The sequence below is a fragment of the Leucoraja erinacea genome, unplaced genomic scaffold (genome assembly GCF_028641065.1).
Source record: "Leucoraja erinacea ecotype New England unplaced genomic scaffold, Leri_hhj_1 Leri_114S, whole genome shotgun sequence".
Lineage (NCBI taxonomy): Eukaryota > Metazoa > Chordata > Chondrichthyes > Rajiformes > Rajidae > Leucoraja > Leucoraja erinaceus.
The window spans coordinates 106,904-130,603 of record NW_026575396.1 but is presented as its reverse complement, the minus strand read 5'-3'; the positions used below and the strand labels follow the sequence as shown (position 1 = coordinate 130,603).

At 42.5% G+C, this 23,700-nt stretch overlaps 2 protein-coding genes across 2 annotated transcripts; both read left to right on the top strand.

Moving 5' to 3' along the window:
- Nucleotides 1-13,531: 13,531 nt before the first annotated feature.
- Nucleotides 13,532-16,382, top strand: LOC129715382 (THAP domain-containing protein 2-like). The gene is made up of 4 exons (XM_055665266.1): nt 13,532-13,706; nt 14,543-14,615; nt 14,709-14,977; nt 16,039-16,382. The coding sequence occupies exons 1-4, from the start codon at nt 13,547-13,549 to the stop codon at nt 16,197-16,199; spliced, it is 663 nt and encodes a 220-aa protein (XP_055521241.1). The 5' UTR covers nt 13,532-13,546; the 3' UTR covers nt 16,200-16,382.
- A 3,407-nt stretch (nt 16,383-19,789) lies between these two features.
- LOC129715379 (insertion element IS630 uncharacterized 39 kDa protein-like) lies at nt 19,790-23,314 on the top strand. Its single transcript, XM_055665262.1, has 2 exons — nt 19,790-21,083; nt 21,202-23,314. Exons 1-2 carry the CDS (start codon nt 21,003-21,005, stop codon nt 21,844-21,846), a joined length of 726 nt encoding a protein of 241 aa, XP_055521237.1. The 5' UTR covers nt 19,790-21,002; the 3' UTR covers nt 21,847-23,314.
- The last annotated feature ends 386 nt before the right edge of the window (nt 23,315-23,700 follow it).

The window sequence follows — 23,700 nt, the reverse complement described above, 5'->3', positions numbered from 1 at the left end:
GCACCTTGAGCAGCACAGCATACATGCTTGCAGTCCACTGTGCAAAGGTGCAGGGGACAATTCTGCTACCTAAGATTGATGAAATGATGAAAATAATAACCATTTCATGCATTATGTTGCCAATAGTAAATGAATTAGAAATGTTTACTATTTATATTTAATAATTACCTTTTTATAATTTTGGGCACTGTAGGCATTGCCTACCCTGACGGCACGTGCCTGTTAGGTACATGTGACAACAAAGTATAACTGAATCCAAGGCATCTCTGGTAAAAAATCAGTACATTACAGCTCAATAACTCGCCACATCTTTCAGCATATTTACACAACGGTGTACTGGGCTTATGTCATCAATATCTGCTATGTTTTGCTGCTAGTTTTACCTGTGGCAAGAATCACTCAATATTCCATATGTCAATAGTGGAGCTTATCACAATTTAATATATGCAGACTTAAATAAAGTTATTTGAAACATACGAAAAAACTTTGAAGCGTGCCAAACTAAGGTCCATTCAATTGGTCCAGCTAAGGAATTGCTTCATTGCTTTCAGGAAACAATCACTGAAGGTTTTGCTGGTTAGGAAAAGCTCTTCCAGTGAAAAATTTCCAATGTCATCACAGAAGTACTGAGCCAGTTTCATTCTCTCGGTCTCAATCTCTTCCAAATGTTGCTTCAGTTCAGTTGTTGCAGATAGACTTTCCTGATATAATAAATTATAGTTACGTTTATTGTCACGTGTACCCAAGTTCAGCAAAATGCTTTTTCAAGGCAGTAGAAAGACTATACTGGATTACAATCAGTGTACAGATACAGGATAAAGAGAATAACGTTGAGTGCAAGATAAAGTTCAGTAAAGTCCGATTAAAGATAGTCCGATGATCTCCAATGGATTAAAGATAGTCCAAGGGAGTCCAATAATGTATATTTGTTTAAAAAATGTTTTACAATAGACAATTAAATAGTAATTTGTTTTTATTTTGCTTACTTGGATGGGCTTGTCAAACAGCAATTTTACATCCATCGATGATTTGACGATATCACCAGTCTTCTAGAGATGTTCCAAAAGATTCATTGTATCAGCCTGAAGCGAGTCCATGCTATGGCTGTCAGTAAATAATTATAAAGAGAGGAAAGGTATTTGAGAATGACTCAAATGCTGCAAGGTTGGGTTAATGTGGGATGAGGAAGTGGGGAATGAAGGAGAAAGGAGAAGTGGGGCATATATCATAACAGCATAACTTGGTAACTGATTGAATTCAGATCAGCTTCCATTAGGCTGGTTCTATACACACCAGCAACTATTTGTCCAGTGAATAATTGAAATTGTTCTATGGAGAAATTTAAACTTTTGTATTCCATTATCCTTTAAATCAGTCAGAGAATCCTGGCAATCTCCCTTTCAAGTATCAGTGGCTTTGCAATTTATTTATTTTTTTAACCGCTAACCAGATGTTGCACTTTTAAACAAGATTTAGGATTTAGATGGGGAATACTTTGTGCTATTCCCTGAACACTGCTGTTGCTAAATCTGTATTTCTTATAAATATCACCGAGTCCATCTCGACCAGCGATCACCCTTTCACACTAGTTCCACTTTCTCATCTGCTCCCATCACTCACTGACTGGGCAATTTTACGGAGGCCAATTAACCCTCGCACTCACACATCTTTGGGACTGTGGAAGTAAAATTAATATCCTTCCTTATTTAATTTTGATTGGAATTGAACAAGGTAACAAAAGGGTGTATTGGAGGTGACAATTGGAAATCTCTCGCTTGACCAGGTGAAGAAGAAATTTGTGTGAAACGGCAAAGTAAGATTAGATGTATTACTTCCTGCCTGGGAATGTGTTGAAGGGTGGATGGTAAATGTAAACATGAAATAGTACAGCTGATAACAAAGCTTGTTTACTCTTCTGTGAGGAGTTACAGTTGATCACCCGCATCCCCTACTGCTAGTAGCGTAGATACGTTGCAGTAAATGGGAGGCTTATGATTGGCTTGGAATGGGGATGGTGATGTGAGCCGCTTGAACGGTGAGATAGAATAATGTCAAGATGCAGTTGTATTGTGTTTGACTTGTATTAATCATCTGTTATTGAATAAGATTAACACAAGCGAAAAGTATGTTATGATTAATGAAATAATTGATACCCATGTAGTAGATGGTATATTTTCGTAGAATGGTATCAAACAAAAGTACACAAAAGTTGTTTACTGTGTGAAGTCAGAGAACTGGTGAGCAGTTTTATTGCAGCCATCTCTCCATGAAATCAAGCAATAAAATCTTCATGCAAATCTGCAAAGTCTCTGCTTTTCATTTTCCATTAATTTCCCTCTAAATTAATTTCTTCCACAGAATTTGGTGCAGTCGGCAGGAGCCCAACTGTAGCGGGATTCTAATGAATACAAGGGGAAATAAAAGGGAATGATAAAATAGTCCTCTTCAGAAAGAGGGATGGAGGGTTTCCCAGAAAGAAGGGAGAACCCCCTTCTGGTGAGCGTAGAATGTATAGAATATTATAAGATATTGTCCGCGGAAACTTAACTTTTGTTGTATAGACTTGAGAAAAGAATATAGGAGACAACAATAGCCGATCGGAGAAATCTGATCCTACTGATAGAGGGAGGACTGAGGAAAAGAAACAGGTGATCCAGGAGGGAAAGGTGTAGATAAGAAAGAACATTGCCAAGGTGATAAAAAAGACCAAAAGACACTGGGGAAAAGGTAGGCAAATGTGGTAATAAAAAAGGTACAGAGATGACCAATGTCTGGTAAATCTTTATGGTATTCTAGCAGATCAATTAAATGGAAATTGGCAAGATAGAGGAAGTTATAAGCTATCTTTGTCCTACTCATCTCTCAAAAAAGAAATGGGTTGGCGAGATGGGAGCACAATTAATATTTGCCAAGGAAGTGTTATTAGCGATAGTTGGAGTGATAAGTGTAACTTTAAAATTGATGGAAATTATAAGGAGATGGACGGGGATGGAGAAGAGAGGTGGAAAGGTGTTAAGCAGAAAGAGGGAAATGAGGGACCTATGCCTAAAATACCAAAGCAAGTGGCAGCATTATGGTGATTGGAGAGCAAATGATGATCAACAGACTCGGGGAAATACGTCCCTCACTCATTTATAACCATATAACAATTACAGCACGGAAAACAGGCCATCTCGACCCTTCTAGTCCGTGCCGAACACATAATCTCCCCTAGTCCCATATACCTGCGCTCAGACCATAATCCTCCATTCCCTTCCCATCCATATAACTATCCAATTTATTTTTAAATGCTAAAAACGAACCTGCCTCCACCACCTTCACTGGAAGCTCATTCCACACAGCTACCACTCTCTGAGTAAAGAAGTTCCCCCTCATGTTACCCCTAAACTTCAGTCCCTTAATTCTCATGTCATGTCCCCTTGTTTGAATCTTCCCTACTCTCAGTGGGAAAAGCTTTTCCACGTCAACTCTGTCTATCCCTCTCATCATTTTAAAAACCTCTATCAAGTCCCCCCTTAACCTTCTGCGCTCCAAAGAATAAAGTCCTAACTTGTTCAACCTTTCTCTGTAACTTAGTTGCTGAAACCCAGGCAACATTCTAGTAAATCTCCTCTGTACTCTCTCTATTTTGTTGACACTTATTTTAAATCCTTTTGCATCTGCTCAAAGTTAGCCTTTCTCCAATCAAAAATCTCAACCCTAGGTCCAGTTCTGACCCTCTCCACAATTATATTGAAACTTATGGTATTGTGATCACTGGACCCGAAGTGCTCCCCAACGCATACCTCCGCCACCTGACCCGTCTCATTTCCTAACAGGAGGTCCAGCACTGCTCCTTCTCTTGTAGGTACCTCTATGTATTGCTGCAAAAAACTATCCTGCACACAGTTTACAAACTCCAAACCATCCAGCCCATTTACAGAATGTGTTTCCCAGTCTATGTGTAGAATATCCTTCCTTATTTAATTTTGATTGGAATTGAACAAGGTAACAAAAGGGTGTATTGGAGGTGACAATTGGAAATCTCTCGCTTGACTAGGTGAAGAAGAAATTTGTGGGAAACGGCAAAGTAAGATTAGATGTATTACTTCCTGTCTGGGAATGTGTTGAAGGGTGGATGGCAAATGTAAACGTGAAATAGTACAGCTGATAACAAAGCTTGTTTACTCTGCGAGGAGTTACAGTTGATCACCCGCGTCCCCTACTGCTAGTAGCATAGATACGTTGCAGTAAATGGGAGGCTTATGATTGGCTTGGAATGGGGATGGTGATGTGAGCCGCTTGAACGGTGAGATAGAATAGTGTCAAGATGCAGTTGTATTGTGTTTGACTTGTATTAATCATCTGTTGTTGAATAAGATTAACACAAGCGAAAAGTATGTTATGACTAATGAATTAATTGGTACCCATGTAGTAGATAGTATATTTTCGTAGAATGGTATCAAACAAAAGTAAACAAAGGTTGTTTACCGTACAGTATAACTGTTGGCTAATTCTGCTGTGAAGTCAGAGAACTGGTGAGCAGTTTTACTGCAGCCATTTCTCCATGATATGCAATAAAATCTCAAAGCAAATCTGCAAAGTCTCCGCTTTCCATTAATTTCCCTCTAAATTAATTTCTTCCACAGGGACGCTAGAGGAAATTCAAAGGAACCGGTTGCGATCACAGGGAGAACGTGTAAACTCCACACAGACAGCACCTGGTGTCAGGGTCAAACCTGGGTCTCTGGCGCTGTAAGACTGCAGCTCTTCCAGCTGTGCCACTGTGATGCCCTGATTTAAAACACATGTCAATTTGATAACATTGGGCATTTGCCTATTATACGCCTTATTAGCCAGTGCAGAGTACTTTTCAGTTTTCATTCAGTAGAAATAGTTTTCGTTATTTTGCAAAATTCAGCGTTGCTAATGCAAGGTAGAAAGAAAAAAAAAATGCACTTGGTCTGCTTACCCTCCTGCTTTTGAAATACTTTCCAAGTCATCTGGAAGATTCAGAAAATCTGGATGGAACTTTTCAACTTCCTTTCCCATTAAAGATCAATGAAAGTAATAACATGATAAAATGCAACAACTGGAAGATATTACCTCTAAAATGTGATGCAACAATGTGATTTTGGCTTTTGTCTCAGTAAGTTTGAGTAGGGTATTTATTTTGAAACCCACGGCATGGCCCATGTGACTGCCCTGGCAGAGAATGAGAAACAGGAAACCTATAAAAATTAATGCAATGAGCAATACCTGCAATAATATCAAACCCGGGTTGCATTATTATTTTCATAATATTGCACCCAATCGGGGTCAAACCATGTTTCAATCATATTTTGAACACAAATTCCATGTTAGGGAAAAATAGATTTGTTCAAAAGCAGATAAAAGTGAAAAGCAACCAATATTTGGTAATACAGCCCTATTAGATGGAGAAATGTTTCCCCTGCCCCGCACAATGGTCTACTTATAACAGCAAACCTGCTAGAATGTCATGTTATATATATTGAGACTAATAAAAGTCTTGGACTGAGCATAAGCAGTGAAACTGAGAAATACTGACAATTTAGTTTAATTTAGTGATACAGCGTGGAAACTGGCTCTTTGGCCCCACTGAGTTTGCGTTGACCAGTGTTCACCCATAACTAGTTCTACTCTACATGCAAAGGACAATTAATGGAAGCTAATTAACCGACAACCCTGCTTGACATAGGGGTGTAGGAGGAAACTGGAGGACGCGGAAAAAACCATCGCAGAGACAGGGAGAGCGTACAAACTCTGCACAGACAGTACCCACAGTCAGGATTGAACCCGGGTCTCTGGCGCTGCAAGGCAGCAACTCCACCATTCCACTACTGAGCTGACCCCAGAAATAGTGATTTCTCCCTCATCACTAGATACACTGCTTGCAGCCTTCTCCAGTATATTCAAGGAAATTCAATGACCATAGATGCCGAGGGGATAGAGAATGGAGACTCGCTCTTTGGCCAATCATATGCATGCTGATCCTTTTGCTCAAATAGATGACTGCCATTTGGCTGCATTGGGATTGTTTCCTTTCATGCTGTGTCAATTTAACCATCTGTTTAACTGCCTTTCAAAAGCAATAATTGTATCTGGTTCAACTAGCTCTGGCAGCACGTTCCGGTTATCCCGGAAAACTGTGGGGATGATGAAACCACCGGTGCTTGGCAGATCAGTTTGAATGTAATTTCCCTACCGACGTGCGGTGACTGGGGCCGGTGAAGGAACAAGTCAGTCGTTCCCATATACGCGTTATTGGCGCACTGCTCCTGAGGCACGTGGAGGTTATAGTGTTCCCACTAAGAGCAGGGGACGACAATACCGGCAAACCCCGAGGTAGGTGGGCCTGGTCCTGAAAGAGACATATTAAGTGTTTCACATACAAATTGGGGGAAGGTTACAATTTTTCATAAAAGAAAGGCAAAAAATAACATCTGATGCATTTATACTGTGCAGTATTATGGGGTTCAGAATTGAATTCTACCCATATTTGGATCCTTCTATTCAACATGTTTCAAGTAATTCACGTATTTTCTCAAAAGAAGAGAATATGGAGATTCAGGCAGAACTTGAAAAATTGTGTAAAAAAGGGGTCATTGAGACGTCAACTATTTGTGTCAACTATTTTTCCTAGAGCAAAAAAGGATGGTGGCTGTAGAATTATTCTTGATCGGAGAAATCTTAACCCCTTTGTACAGTATAAACATTTTAAAATGGAGACATTTGCCAATGCTATACAGCTAATTTCAAGAAAATGCTATACGGCTAGCATAGATCTGCAAGATGCATATTACTCTGTGGCTGTGCATAGTAATGATCGGAGATACTTAAAGTTTAGCTGGATGAGTCAATAATGGCAGTTTAAAGCATTGCCTCATGGTTTAACCTCAGCCCCAAGTCTATTTACCAAATTGTTAAAACCAGTCTTAGCACATCTAAGAGCTCAGGGCCATTTGGTAGTGGCCTATTTGGATGATATTTTGATTGTGGGAGACACTCGGGCTACAACAGAAGCACCGTGTCAATAGTCAAGCTCACATTCGAGAGGCTGGGATTTATTATACATCCAGATAAGTCCAAATCGTCACCAAGCACAGTAATTGATTACTTGGGTTTCACTATTAATTCAGAGCACATGCGAGTGACTCTGCCCAAAGATAAAAGGCTGGAGTTAATTGAAGGTTGTATCAAGCTCATTACACAGCATCAACCATCATTAGGCAGATGGCAAGCTTGCTTGGCAAACTAATCGCTTCATTTCCAGCTGTGCAGTTTGGTCCACTGCATTATCAGCAATTACAGTAAGCAAAGGTACAAGCATTGAGGGTACATTCAGGGCATTTTGACAGGCCCAAGCAGTTACAGCTATTACTGAAATACAATGGTGGATCAGGAGTGTCTCAAATGCTTCCAGGGAAATTCTGGTTGAAACACCTTCCATTATTCTGCAGACTGATGTAAGTGCTCTAGGTTGGGGGCGCTACTGATACTATTTCCAGCTGTGGAGGTAGATGGAATGTGGAGGAAGTACTTTGCTCCAAGCACATGTGATCAATTACCTAGAGCTTTTAGGTACATTTTATGGGCTTAAAGCTTATTGCTCTAATGTGCAAAACTTGTACAGATTGACAACACTACGGCAGTAGCGTATGTTAATCACATGGGTAGAAACAAGTCAGAATCTTGTGATAGATTGGCAAACGTTATCTGGAATTGGTATATTAGCAGAAACATCTGGCTTTCGACAATCTACCAGGTAGATTCAACATAATAGCAGACACAAGGTCACGTAAATGTAATGACAATACAGAATGGATGTTGAATCGTGACAAATTTAATAAAATTGTTGCACGATTCGGGGTGCCAGAAATTTGTTTGCATCTAGACTTAACCACCAATTACCTAATATATTTCATGGGAACCAGATCCTGGTGCTGTAGCGGTGGATGTGTTCTCGCTATATTGGGGTTGAATGTTTTTGTATGCATTTCCTCCATTTTGCCTCATTAGTCGGTGTCTACAAAGATCAAACAGGACTATGCTTCAGGGGTATTGGTGGTACCAGACTGGCCTACACAACCATGGTACCCACTAGTGTTAAAAAATGATCACAAAGCTTCCTATGATGATTCCTAAACAGGAAAACCTACTTGTGCACCCTGTAACTGGTGATACACATCCTTTACATGATCGTATTGGTTTGTTGATTTGCAGATTCTAAGGAGGCCATACCTCGGAACAGGACTATCAGATTGTACTGTGGATGTTATTGCAGTAGCCTGGAGGGATAATCCCCAGAAGCAGTACATATCTTACATAAGAAAACGGGAGGTGTTTTGCTTAAGGCAGAATATTTCATACCATACTGCAAACATCCCAGACGTGTTATTCGACTGTCTATTTTGATTTTAAGTTAAGCTATAGTGCGATCAATACTGCAAGGAGTGCCCTCTCTGCATATTTATCGAGGGAATCAGAACAATATCTTGTAGGGTCACACCCTTTGGTCTGTAGGTTTATGAAGTGAATTTTCAATTCCAAGTCTCCTAAACCCAGGTATACAGAAATCTGGAATGTGAGGGATGTGCTGATGCTCCTTTGTCAATGGACTCCTATTTCAGCTCTGTCTTTGGCCAAAGTTACCATGAAGGTAGTCATGCTCATGGCACAAGTTTCAGCACAGAGAGTGCAGACATTGCAGAAACTATGAATCGATAGGATGGAAATAGCAGCAGATGCCATTACATTCTATGTCTATGATTTACTCAAACAGAGCAGACCTGGAGTCACAGGGTATAAGTTGTGTTTTTCAGCATATCCCACAGATCCACGACTATGTGTAGTGTCACATTTACAATGTTACATTGAAGCCACCAGAGCCTTAAGAGGTGCAGAATCAGCATTCTTTATCATCTATAAAAAAACACATAAGAAAGTGTTGGTGCAGACTATCTCAAGGTGGCTGAAGCAGGTGCTGGTTGATGCAGGGATTGATACTGACAAATTTAAATCTCATTCCACCAGGGCGGCATCAACATCGGTGGCCAAGGATTTGGACGTCCCAATACACTATATCCTCATGGCCACAGGATGGGCAAGTGAACGGATGTTTCACAAGTATTGCCATAAGGAAATTGCAGAACCTGGGGCACTGGAGCTGCTTAGGGGGATCAAAATTGACATTGAGTACCTGCAGATCCTCCTGTTCGTAGGGATGTCTGTCGCAGGAGGACTGGGAGGCCCTGGACAGCGCGTCAGCCACATGCATCTCAGTGCCCCTCTTGTAAACGAACTGAAAGTCGAACCGCTGGAGCTGTAGCATCATTCGCTGTAGTCTGGCTGGAGGGATATGGATAGGCTTATTGTCACCAAGGGTTGATGATCCGTCTCGACGGTGAACTTGGTACCGAAAGGAAGTCCTTGAACTTGGAGCAGGCGAACACAACCGCAAGAAGCTCCTTCTCTATTTGTGCATAGCGCTGCTCAGTGTCCGTCATGGTTCGCGAGGCATAAGAAATGGGCTGCAACGAGCCATCATCATAGAGCTGCAGGCAGGCAGTACCTAGCCCGAAACGGGAAGCATCACATGTTACCACAATTGGGCGCTGCAGGGCAAAAAACTTGAGAGTCGGTGTGCTGATCAGCTTTGTTTCGAGGAAATCGAAAGCCTACTGGTGTTGGGGAAACCAGCACCAGGCAATATCTTTTTTCGTCAGTTGCCTCAGCGGTGCGCTCAACTCGCTGAGGTCAGGGATAAACTTCCCCAAACAGTTGACCATGACCAGGAAACGCTGCAGGCTGGCAACATCTGTTGGGGCAGGCAGCTCGGAGATAGCGTTTGTCTTCTGCGCATCAGGTTTCAGCCCGTGGGCCGTGAAGATGTGGCCAACATAGGGTACTTCAGCTATACGGAACCTGCACTTTGACGGGTTAAGCTTTAAGTTGATCTGGCGAGCGCGGTCTAGGATCCGTCAGAGATGGTGGTCATGCTCAGCAGCATCTTTCCCATAGACCAGGATATCATCCACAATAATGGCACACAGCAGACCAGCAAACAGTTGCTCCATGGAGCTTTGAAACACTTCGCTAGCGGAGTTTATGCCGAATGGCATCAGCAAAAATCTGAACCTTCTGAAGGGTGTGCCAAAAGTGGTTAAGTCTGAGGAGCGTTTGTCTAGGGGTATTTGCCAGAACGAGCTCCTGGCATCGAGAACAGAAAACACCGTGGCCTGACCGACCTGGGCAGCAACATCTTCTACAGTCCTCATAGGGTAGTGGGGACGTTTTATTTCCAGATTCAAATCTTTGGGGTTGATGCACACCCGTATTTCGTTCTTACCCTTCTTCATGGTGGCGACCATGGTGGAGACCCACTCGGTGGGATCGCTGACGGCTGCAAGCACCCCCATGTCAACCATGTTCTTCAGCATGGCCTCGACCTTGCCCTTCATGGCAAACGACACCCTGTGTGGAGCGCGGACCACTGGTATGACCGATGGGTCAGTTGCGATCTTGTATACAAGTGGCAGCTTCCCCAGTTCATCATCGAAGAGGTCAGGGTACTCGGAGAGTGGATTCAGCATCACACGCACTTCATGGACCGTACGGTCAAAAGACACCAGCCCGAGATCCTGACACGCCTGATTGCTCAACAGAGTCACACAGTCACAGTCAAGAATGAAAAACGACAGGTCACGGGATGATTTCTGCAGCACACAGTGGAAGGTGGCCCTCCCCACAGGTGTTAGCTCCTCTCCCCCATAAGCACGCAATATAGAGCGATCAACAGTCAACAGCTCATTATTTCCTATCTGTTTGAATAGGGATGTTGACATAACATTCACCTTCGCCCCCCTGTCGAGTTTGGCACTGAAGGACTTGTTGTTGACAGTAATGAGTACAGAAGGATCGGAGAGGCGAGATCGGCCATGAAGGAGAGTGTAAACACTGGCATCTCCCATGGAACAGCTGGGTTCAGAGTCGAGGGCAGAGTCAACAGAAGACTGGGAATCGAAATCGCTATCAGCTTGCTGAAGGTTGTTTAACACTCGTCTAGGAGCTGAGGGAACGTTCCCACGGGAACGACAGGCAGCTGAAAAATGGTTCATCTTCCTACAGAAATTGCAAGCTTTGCCAAATGCTGGGCACTGCGACTGCATGGAGTGGATATAATTGCAATTGGGACACTTCTTGACAAGCCGGACCTGAGGGGCATAAGTCGGCCGAGGCGTAGGGCGAAAGTTGCCTTGTTTGCGACGGGGCATAGCAACACCAGTCAGATTAATAGCCCGATTGTCAGATCCCCTCTGCCCATGTGGCGGGGCAACTACTTCAGCTATGCGGCATGCATGCATTGCCTGAGTCAGGGTGAGATCCGGTCTTTGCAGCAGATCTGCACGTAGTTTCTGATCTAGCATCCAGGATGTCTCTGGTGAGCTGATCACGCATGGTCTCGAAACGGCATCGCTGAGCAAGGTAGCGCAGGTCAGCGATAAAACATTCAACAGGCTCATCAGGCTGCTGCTTCCGTGTGAAAAATCTAGCCCGCTCCAACATGCGGTTGGAGGGCAAGTCACAAATCTCCGCAAACTTGCGTAAGACACATAACCACATAATAACCATATAACAATTACAGCACGGAAACAGGCCATCTCGACCCTTCTAGTCCGTGCCGAACACATAATCTCCCCTAGCCCCATATACCTGTGCTCAGACCATAACCCTCCATTCCCTTCCCATCCATATAACTATCCAATTTATTTTTAAATGATAAAAACGAACCTGCCTCCACCACCTTCACTGGAAGCTCATTCCACACAGCTACCACTCTCTGAGTAAAGAAGTTCCCACTCATGTTACCCCTAAACTTCAGTCCCTTAATTCTCATGTCATGTGTCCTTGTTTGAATCTTCCCTACTCTCAGTGGGAAAAGCTTTTCCACGATAACTCTGTCTATCCCTCTCATCATTTTAAAAACCTCCATCAAGTCCCCCCTTAACCTTCTGCGCTCCAAAGAATAAAGCCCTAACTTGTTCAACCTTTCTCTGTAACTTAGTTGCTGAAACCCAGGCAACATTCTAGTAAATCTCCTCTGTACTCTCTCTATTTTGTTGACATCCTTCCTATAATTAGGCAACCAAAATTGTACACCATACTCCAGAATTGGCCTCACCAATGCCTTGTACAATTTTAACATTACATCCCAACTTCTATACTCAATGCTCTGATTTATAAAGGCCAGCACACCAAAAGCTTTCTTTACCACCCTATCTACATGAGATTCCACTTTCAGGGAACTGCACAGTTATTCACAGATCCCTCTGTTCACCTACATTCTTCAATTCCCTACCATTTACCATGTACGTCCTATTTTGATTTGTCCTGCCAAGATGTAGCACCTCACACTTATCAGCATTAAACTCCATCTGCCATCTTTCAGCCCACTCTTCCAACTGGCATAAATCCCTCTGTAGACTTTGAAACTCTACTTCATTACCCGCAACCCCACCTATCTTAGTATCATCTGCATACTTACAAATCCAATTTACCACACCATCATCCAGATCATTGATGTACATGACAAACAACAGTGGACCCAACACAGATCCCTGTGGCACCGCACTCGTCACTGGCCTCCAACCTGACAAACAACCATCCACCATTACTCTCTGGCATCTCCCATTCAGCCACTGTTGAATCCATCTTGCTACTCCACCATTAATACCCAACCATTGAACCTTCTTAACCAACCTTCCATGAGGAACCTTGTCAAAGGCCTTACTGAAGTCCATATACACAACATCCACTGATTTACCCTCATCAATTTCCCGAGTAACAACTTCAAAAAATTCAAGAAGATTAGTTAAACATGACCTTCCAGGCACAAATCCATGTTGACTGTTCCTAATCAGACCCTGTTTATCCAGATGCTTATATATATTATCTCTAAGTATTCTTTCCATTAATTTGCCCACCACCGACGTCAAACTAACAGGTCTATAATTGCTGGTTTTACTCTTAGACCCCTTTTTAAACAATGGAACAACATGCGCAGTACGCCAATCCTCCGGCACTATTCCCGTTTCTAATGACATTTGAAATATTTCTGCCATAACCCCTGCTATTTCTACACTAACTTCCCTCAATGTCCTAGGGAATATCCTGTCCGGACCTGGAGACTTATCCACTTTTATATTTCTCAAAAGTGTCAGTACTTCCTCTTCTTTGATCCTCATAGTTTCCATAGCTACTCTACTTGTTTCCCTTACCTCACATAATTCAATATCCTTCTCCTTGGTGAATACCGAAGAAAAGAAACTGTTCAATATCTCCCCCTAAAACACTAGTTGGCTAGGGACAAATAAAACCCAATAAACAGGAGGCGTGCGTTTAACTTGCTGACACCATGTAAAGGAGTGGAGTCTGACACACTGTAACCTTTACTGAGTCTTTAATCAAGGCACATGTTACACACGTCCCAGTACTGACCAAAGATCGTAGAGGGACAAGATAGACCACTCCTCGAAAAACGCGTAGTATGACGTGTGTGACCGTCGACGCCATATTGTTAAGCATTTATTGGGCTGTAATGGCGTCCTCAGCTAAATCTTCATCTCACTGCTCCGCTATCAACTGTTCTAATCGTAAATCTAAACGACCAGAGCTGTCATTCTTAGGTTCCCCAATAAAAAAGAAAGGTAAGAATATATTATTATAATTTTTTGTCGATATTCTGTCGTGAAAATGTTATTTTCTGTTCTCCCATCAACGGCCACGGGGTTTGTCGGTACATTAGAAAGTTATTAGACTTATTTTATTACATCTTTACTTACCACAATAATAAAGACAAGTTTAACACTTCTATACGTTTTTTGTTTTGTTCTTGTAAGGGTTTGGTCTCCAAAATATGGCCCGCGGGACACATTGGGCCCAGTGACCACGAGATTTTTCGAGCTCAGACTCGAGTCCGAGAACGCGGCGGCTGTTACCCGTTATATCCCTCGAATTGTCGTGAAGAAGGGTACAATCAAAGATTATACAACTCAGCTCTATCATCTTTGGGTGCAATGGTGGGCCGGGGATTCGGCGGCGGCGGTTGCAATGAAAGATAGTAGAGTAGCTCTGCACTATAATCTTTGGTCGGAATGGGACGGCTGAACGTTATAACATGCTATCGTTCCACCCTCCCTCCCCCCCCCCCTTCTCCCCTCCCCCCCCCCCTCCCCCCCCCCCCTCCCCCCTTCTCTCCCCTCCCCCCTTCCCCCTCTCCCCCCCCCTCTTCCCCTCCCCCCCTTCTCCCTCTCCCCCCCTTCTCCCCTCTCCCCCCCTTCTCCCTCTCTCCCCCCCTTCTCCCTCTCTCCCCCTCTCCCCCTCCCTCTCCCTCCCCCTCTCCCCCCCCCTCTCCCTCTCTCCCCCTTCTCCCTCTCCCCCCCTCCCTCTCCCCCCCTCCCCCCCCTCCCTCTCCCTTCTGTCGATCCCTCTCCCTTCTCTCGATCCCTCTCTCCCCTCTCTAATAAACTCTTCTACATTTAAGGTGAAATGACATATAAGAGACAAAAAGCATCGTCAATATACAGGTCTCTCCACACAACTGAAAACAATTGCACTTAAGTGATATGTCATCCATTGTGCAGGCATCTAGTTATGATCATTTTTTTTTATTATTAGTTAATCATAAATGATATCTCCTGTAATTTCAGATGTCAACGGTGGGTCCAGAATACTCGTCGACAAGATTTCCTACACCGAAGTACGGAGTACTTGTCAGCCAACTGTTGTCTTTGTTCTGTACACTTTGAACTTGACCAGTTTTCCAACAAGCAGACTAAGAACAGGCTAAATTGGAATGCTGTTCCAACGCTCTTCGACGTTCCTAACCCGCCGAAACGTCTGTCTTCCCAACGGAGGTTACTCAAGAGGACGAATGTGAACCTCCCATCCTCACCAACGCCTTTAAAACAGCAACGAGGCAAGTAATTTTCTCCTTTTTAAAATAATTTATATTCTCTCACTTTGGCTAAATATGAGAAAAAAATTGTATCCAACCTGATATGATTGCTAATGGTCAATATGTAATGGCATGTATGGTACTTTGATTTTCATTTGTGAAATGTTCACAAAACTATAATCACATATAAGACTGCACAGTGTGGGTGGTGGAATGCGTACTAGTATTTAATTCAAGTAAGAACATCCATTTAAAACTTCCTCAAGCCTAATTATTAGAACATTTGAATTGATTAAATTTATAAAAAACCTACAAAAATATATAGATCATGATTTTATTCTGGTAGATTGAAATTGGTGCATCACATATATATTTAATTATAACTAGACCAAGTGCAGACCCGTTGTGTGATCCCCCAACGTGCGGTTGTGGGAGGTGGGCGGCACGCAGCGTCACGCACACTAACTATCCCCCTCTCGCATTCACGCTAATTACCCCCTTGATATAAAATTAATATGATTAATTTGCTCCTTTTACCCCATAACCACCCTATCTACTGAAGCATAGCCCCCAACTTGCAGTCACATCAAGAGCGGGGGCGGGGGGCGGGCGGGGGCAGAGAGAGAAGGGGCAGAGAGAGAGACAGAGACACAGAGAGAGGGGCAAGTGGGATAGGGGTGGAGAGGAGGATAAGAGGGAGGGTGGGTGTGGGCGGAAAGGTGGGGGAGATGGGGAGGAGAGAGAGAGAGTGAGGGGAGAGAGAGAGGGGAGAGAGAGGGGGGGAGGGAGGGGAGGGGGGGGAGGGGGGAGGGGGGGGGGAGGGGGGGGGTGGAGGGGGGGGGGGGGGGGGGGGGGGTGGAGAGGAAGGGGGGGGGATAGAGGAAAGGGGGGGAGAACCTCGGCACACATGCGGCGGAGGGGGGCTCTGAGCGAAACGGCCGTAGGTGGCGGCATTCTCTCGGAAATCGCAGCACAGATGGCAAAAAACGGTCAAGAACAGACTTTCAGTAGTAGATGATTATTTTTTTAATTAGTATGCTTGCCATTTCATTCCCCCTTTTCCTTTTTTCTTGTATTGGCAGTGCCATACAACATACAGACAGAACATTCTTACTGCTCAGCTGCAGACAAAGTTCCGCGGGAAGAACCCAGCAGTGTCTCTACAACTCCTGAAACACCTGATCTTCAAATCACACCAAATGTAAATGACAGCAGAGCTCTGAAGAAGGATTTTCTTTGTTAAAGTCTGACCGCTGAATCTCTGTCTATTGAAATTGTCTCTTTTTTTTATCAACAACAAAGAGACATAAAGATGCAGTGAGCAGCAACAAGAGGCACAGCAAGAAAGAATTATACTCATCTTTGACATTTAAAATGTTGTTATATTTTAAGAGATGTTAAACTTTAATAAATCATTTTTCCACTTTTCATGCCTGCGTGTTCTTCATCACAATGGGAACCTAATGGGCAGGAATGGATACTCTGTGGGAGTATCTTGCTTCTGCCCAAAGATAGGATCTTCCCTTCGGCCTCTGCACAGATCCTATAGTGGAGCAAACATAGAAACATAGAAAATAGATGCAGGAGGAGTCAATTTGGCCCTTCAAGCTAGCACCGCCATTCATTGTGATCGTGGGTGATCGTCCCCTATCAATAACCCGTGCCTGCCTTCTCCCCATATTCCTTGACTTCACTAGCCGCTAGAGCTCTATCTAACTCTCTCTTAAATCCATCCAGTGACTAGGCTTCCACTGCCCTCTGTGGCAGGGAATTCCATAAATTCACACATTTCTCTGGGTGAAAAAGTTTCTTCTCACCTTAGTCTTAAATTACCTGCCCTTTATTCTAAGACTGGCCCCTGGTTCTGGACTCACCCAACATTGGGAACATTTCTCCTGCATCTAGCTTGCCCAGTCCTTTAATAATTTAATATGTTTCTATAAGATTCCCCCTCATCCTTCTAAACTCCAGTGAATACAAGCCTAGTCTTTTCAATCTTTACTCATATACAGTCCCACCAACCCAGGGATCAATCTCGTAAACCTACGCTGCAGAAGAACCTCTTCACTCTATACTGAAATCCTCTTGTTATGAAGGCCAACATTCCATAGCTTTCTTTACTGCCTGCTGTACCTCTAAGCCAACTTTCAGTGGCCGGTGTACAAGGACGCCCAGGTCTCGCTGCACATCCCCCTTACCTAACCTAAATCTATTGAGATAATAATCAGCCCCCTTGTTTTTGCCTTCAAAGTGGATAACCTCACATTTATCTATAGTATACTGCACATGCCATGCATCTGCCCACTCACTCAACCTGTCCAGGTCACCCTGCAACCTCCTAACATCCTCTTCACAGTTCACACTGCCACCCAGCTTTGTGTCATTTGCAAACTTGCGAGTGTTGCTCCTAATTCACTCTTCCAAATCATTAATATATATGGTAAACAGTTGCGGCCCCAATAACAAACCTTACGGCACTCCACTCGACACTGCCTGCCATTCTGAAAAGGACCCGTTCACTCCTACTCTTTGCTTCCTGTCTACCAATCAATTTTCTATCCATGTGATCACCCTACCACCAATACCATGTGCTCAAGATGGACCACTCCTGCAAAAAACAATCGGCAATCGGCAATGTGGGCAATACGACTTGTCTTTCTTCAGGTTCCCCATTAAGGAGGAAAGGTAAGAAAACATTTATTACTTCTGGTTAGTTCATTGAGCTCAGATAGTTGAGTCCTCATGGCAACATCCTTGTAGAAATCTTCTCAAGAGCATTTTCTTTCTACATCTCTGTTATTTAATGCAGAATAAGAGCATATTGACTGCAGATATTTTCTGTAATTTCAGATGTCGACATTGGACATGATCTACACCGAACTGCGGAGTATTTGTGAAATAACTGCCCTCTTATGTACATTGTGTGAAATTGTGATTTGCTAACTGCACAAATATAATGCGAATGGCGATTTATTTATTATTGTATCTATGTTGGACATTTTGCTGTTTGGTGAAGCAGGGGTGGGGCTATCATTGTGTTACATACGTTAAATTGTACATCACTTTCACTGGTTAGCTGATATGCTGAACTGCAACCCTGTATAACTCGCGCACAGAATAATGTGAATTGTGTAAATCTTATCCCAACGGGTCCCACTTAGTCTATTGATTGTGTATAAGCTGCAAATTTTGTCCTTTGTTTGAAATGTGTAGAATGTGACATCACTTTTATTGATTATCTGATATTCTAAATTCTGCAAATTCTGCAAGCCTGTATATGTCGTGCACAAAATGATGTAAATAAAAATTGTTTTCCTGTTTAAGAAGTTCAATTGAGAATTATTTGAAATTGTGGGGGTTGATACAAAATACTGTTGACCCACAAATGTGTTGATATGAGACATTCACATTTAAAAAATCCATGTCGCAAAAAAAGCAAGAAGGTGCCCATGTTATTTGACCAACTTGCCAGATTAATTTAAATATACACAATACACAATACAATTTATTTGTCACTTGAACCTCATAGAGGTTGTTGGAGCCCCCGGCGTGCGCTAGAAAAGTGCCGCAGCCATTTAAGCCACGCCGGGCGATGATGTAAGGCCCCGCTCCAGGTCATCCTCGACCCCCGCTACTCGGGCGGAATAATTTGCCGTTGCGGAAGCCCCGAAAAGCGGTCTCCCAGCAGGGACCCGCAGGCTCCGATATTACTGTCTGCCAGGCCTGCGGTTGGAGCCTCCGAATCTCCGGGGCTCGGGTCACAGCAGCGCATGGGTACATATGTAGGTATGTATGCATTAGTTTTGCTCCTAATTCCCTTTTCAAAATCATTAATATATATGGTAAACAGTTGCAGCCCCAAAACCAAGCCTTGTGGCAAAAAAATCCAGAAGATTAGTCAAACATGATTTTCCTTTCATAAATCCATGTTGACTTGGACAGATCCTTTTACTGCTATCCAAATGCCCCATTATTGCATCTTTAATAATTGACTCCAGCATCTTTCACACCACCAAAGTCGGGCTAACTGGTCTGTAATTTTCCGTTTTCTCTCACGCTCCTTTCTTGAAAAGTGGGATAGCATTAGCTATCCTCCAATCCACAGGAGCTGATCGTAAATCTATTGATCGTTGGAAAATGATAATATATATAAATATATATGTATGTGTGTATATATGCATGTATGTGTATATATGCATGTATATGTGTGTATATATATGTATATATATATATATATATATATATATATGTATATATGTATGCATATAAATGTATCAATATGTATGTGCATTTGTGTATGTGTGTGTGTGTATATGTGTGTGTGTATAAATATATATATATGCATATATTTATTATTACTATATAATTATATATATAATTGCCTTTATGGTTTATGTATATCATCTTACAAGACAAATAAATTAATAGTGATGATTTAAATCAAAGTTGCTTCTGATACATGAGAATAAACTATTATCTCTAACTTGCCTCTCACACACAGACACACATTCATATAAATATATTAAATATATATACGTTAAATTTAATTTTTTGCAGTGTGTGTTAAAGCAATACAATGCAAGGGAAACTACACAAAGGAGGGGGCTGTTCCCGCTACAAGATACTCGAGGATCTTTGCTTTGGATCAAAGATTATAGCGGAGCTCTATAATCTTTGCTTTGAATCACAGCGGGTGGAATACCGGAAGTCGAGTGTCGCTGTAACAAATGGCGGCCGTGACCAGTGATGTTTTGGATTGGTACCCTTTATTCTGTCTGAAGAAGGGTACCAATCCAAAACATCACCCACCCATGTTTTCCAGAGATGCTGCCTGACACGTTGGGTTATTCTACCACTTTGTATCTTTTCAGTTATCCAAAATAAAAAAGCACTATTGTTGATAGTATGCCACATGGCATTAAGAGGTGTTCCTATCCTAATATAAAGTATTTGGTTTAAGTTACAGTTTTTGCTCATTGCCTGAACACTATAGACCCATGCTTAGACCAAAGTAACACAGCTTTAAGTTTTTGTTACTATACCTTAAACACATGTAACCATACCTTAAACAAAAGCGCTGCTTTGCACTTTAATTGCAATTCTGCAACACACTTGCTCCTTTCTGCAACACACTTGCTCCTGCACACTACACACTATTTCATACATAAGACACTTTGTTCAAAAATGAAATCTCAGGGTACCATTGGGAAGACACAGCTATTCAAAACACAAAACACATCGGGTAATTGAAAACACTAAGAGACACACCTGAAAATACATACTTACAACACTGAACACCAATCAGCCAGCTACAAAAAGGCCTCAGTTAAGCCATTTTGAGAACTTTGCAAGGATGGATGCAGGGGGAGCAAGAGGCAGAGGAAGAGGAAGAGGAGGACGTGGTCGAAGAGGCCATGCACGGGCCATTATTTCCGATGACATAAGAGCAACTTTGGTGGACCATGTCATAAACATTGGCCTGACTATGAGGGAAGCTGGGCAGAGATTCCACCCTAATCTAAGCCGTTGCACAGTTTCATCCATAATAAGGACATTCCGACTGGAAAACAGGTATGTCTTCAACTCTCTACTTTCTACTCTACTCAGATGGTATCTAGAGTATTTACAGTACTGTACCATATCACATTACCGTATCACATGTATTGTATTGCAGGGTGGCTAATCCTCCTTTTGGAACGAAAGTGGTAGTTTTGTGAAACATACCGTGATTACGTATATTGAGATGTTTCAGTACAGTGTATGGTATATACAGTAAAGTACAGTATATACAGTACTGTAAAAAAGAAGCAAACCAATAACAATTTGTGGTTGCATTTTGCTATAGAACGACTAGAAGACCTTCTGGGGTGGACGCCAATGCCTGTTCACCCAACAGCAGGAACTTGCCATTGTGGACCTAGTCAGAGCAAACAATGCAATCCGTCTCCAGCAGCTACGGCAACAAATACTTGCAGATAGGCAAGTGATCAACAACATAAACCGAGTAAGCATCACCACTATAAGACGCATCTTGGTAAAGCACAAAATGACCATGAAGCAACTGTACAGGGTCCCATTTGAGAGGAACAGTGTCAGGGTCAAAGGACTTCGACGTGAACATGTACAGGTAAGTGTTACAGTCCTTTACATTAACAATACAGTATTGGTGTAATCCAGTAACAGCTGAATATGTACCATTGTATCAGTACCACATAGCCATCCACAATATGTATTTTTTGTTACAGAGAATCTTGGCCATGGATGGAGCTGCACAGCCTCATGAATTTATTTACATTGATGAGGCTGGATTCAACCTTAGCAAAACAAGACGACGGGGTCGTAATATAATTGGCCAAAGGGCAATTGTGTACGGCCCGGGGCAGCGCGGGGGAAATATCTCATTTTGTGCCGCCGTAAGCCTTCGAGGGCTTCTGTGCCATCATGCAAAACTAGGTCCATACAATACACAACATATCATCTCATTTCTAGATGCTCTTCATAATATAGCTGTACAGGACAGACCAGAGCAGCCCAGGTTTGTTGTTCTCTGGGATAATGTCAGTTTCCATCGGGCTGCTCTGGTCCGGACCTGGTTCACCAACCATAATCAATTTGAAGTGGTATACTTGCCCCCTTACTCGCCATTTCTAAACCCTATAGAAGAATTATTTTCGGCTTGGAGATGGCGTGTATATGACCGCCAACCACATGCCCGCATGCCTCTTCTGCAGGCAATGGAACAGGCCTGCGGAGACATTGAGGTGAGGTCAATCCATGGATGGATTCGGCACACAAGGGGATATTTTCCCCGATGCCTAGTGGGAGAAGACATTGCTTGCGATGTGGATGAGATCCTGTGGCCAGACCCCAACAGACGGCAGGATCCATAAGCCCACCTACAAATGATTGCCGTGTTTTTCTGTGTTTACAGTATAGTGTATTTTTGGTTTTATTTTTGTTTTATTTTTGCTCTAACTGAATTTACAGTACTGTGAAGTACAGTACTGCAATGTACTGTATTGAGTATTTGATTTTTTGGTTGTTGTGAAAACGTGCCTTCTGTGGAACTGAATAAAAACAGTGAAAATTAAAGACTGCAGTGTTTTATATAAAGTAGACTAGTGTGTTGCTGCTGATCTGAAAGTGTATTCATATGATGCAAGTGTGTATCATTTTGTCATCAGAGTGACGTTTTGACAAAAGATTTTCATAGCAGAGTTTAGGTTTCGATAGCAGAGTTTCAATTTGACATGGATGTGAATGGTTTATTTCCCAGTGTTGTGTCTTATTTGCTTGTGTGTAGAGTTTTGACACAATGAGCGAAGTTTTGCAAAACGTGTTCAAGCAACGGGCAAAAACTGTAAATAGCAATAAATCCCATGTTCAAAATGAACTTCTCAGATCTGAACAAAGTAACAAAGAGAAAATATTTAAAGTAAGGATCAAGTTGCTGTTTTTTTAAGGTTTCATACACAAAGGTCCAGTAACGTGTTACAAAAGGAGCACTTAATGAAAACAAAAGATAGACGCAAAGTAGTAACTGGAGAAACTCGGCAGGTCAGAAAGCATCTCTGGAGAAAAAAGATAGGTGATGTTTCAGGTCCCGACCCAAAAAACATACCCACTTTTTCTCCAGAGATTCTGACTGACCCGCTGAGTTACACAGAACTTTCTGTCTATCTTCAGTATAATCCAGCTCTTCCTTTCTACATTTAATGAAAACATTAAAAAAATAATTAATGCCTGTATGGAATTTGTACGTTCTGTCCGTGACCTGCGTGGGGTTTGAATTGAATTTCTTAATTTGTCATTCAAAAACATGTTTGAATGAAATTCGTAATCTTCTGTTTACTCCACGCTCCAAAGGTGAACTGGCTTGGTATAATTTTTATAAATGTAAACATGTCTCAAGTATGTGTTGGGTAGTGTTAATTTGTGGGGGTCGTTGGTCGGTGCGGACTCGGTAGAACGAAGGGTCTGTTTCCGCGCTGTATCTCTCAACTAAACTAAACTAGACTAAATTAATAAAGTAAACTGAAACAATAAAGTCAGAGGAAGAACAGACAATGCAGGGCAAGGACACCTAATCGCAGAACAAAAGTATCGGTTGTTCCTTAAGGTGTAAGATACCATTTTCACACATTGTGTGCGATCAGATATTCCAGACATTGAAGTTCCAAACGTGAACTGGTGACCACAATCTGCCCCGCGGGGAATTGACTTCTCTCGCGTCATATGTTTGTTCACATTTCAGAAACCTTTGTTTTAACAGTTGGATCTGTGATGTCCCCGGAGAGATCACGCAACATATTAAAACCGTTAAGAAATCATCCATTCAGAAGGCCATTGGGAGACGTTATATGCAGTGCACATCCCAGGTGGTCACATCTCTTCCCATGGAAAACGTTGAGAAATACCGTAGCGTGGAGAAAATACTTTATGTCATCATTGCAGCGATTGGAGTTCCTGGTGAGTGTGATAAAAAAGATCGACATAGAGTGCTCAAGGTGAACGTTCGTAGACAATTAATGAGCAGATCGTGAATTTGAAGGTACGCAATAAGTGTTCTGTGCGTATTATGTTCGTTCAACCAAACAAACATTATACCCGTTTCAATGGATCACTGAAGATTCCGGTGATGTTGAATTTAGCTGAAATGTACTGTGCTCGTCAACAGAGCTCGGAATGATCACCTCTCCCAAAAGGAACACCTCGGAACGCTTTTACAATGCAGAAACCTTATC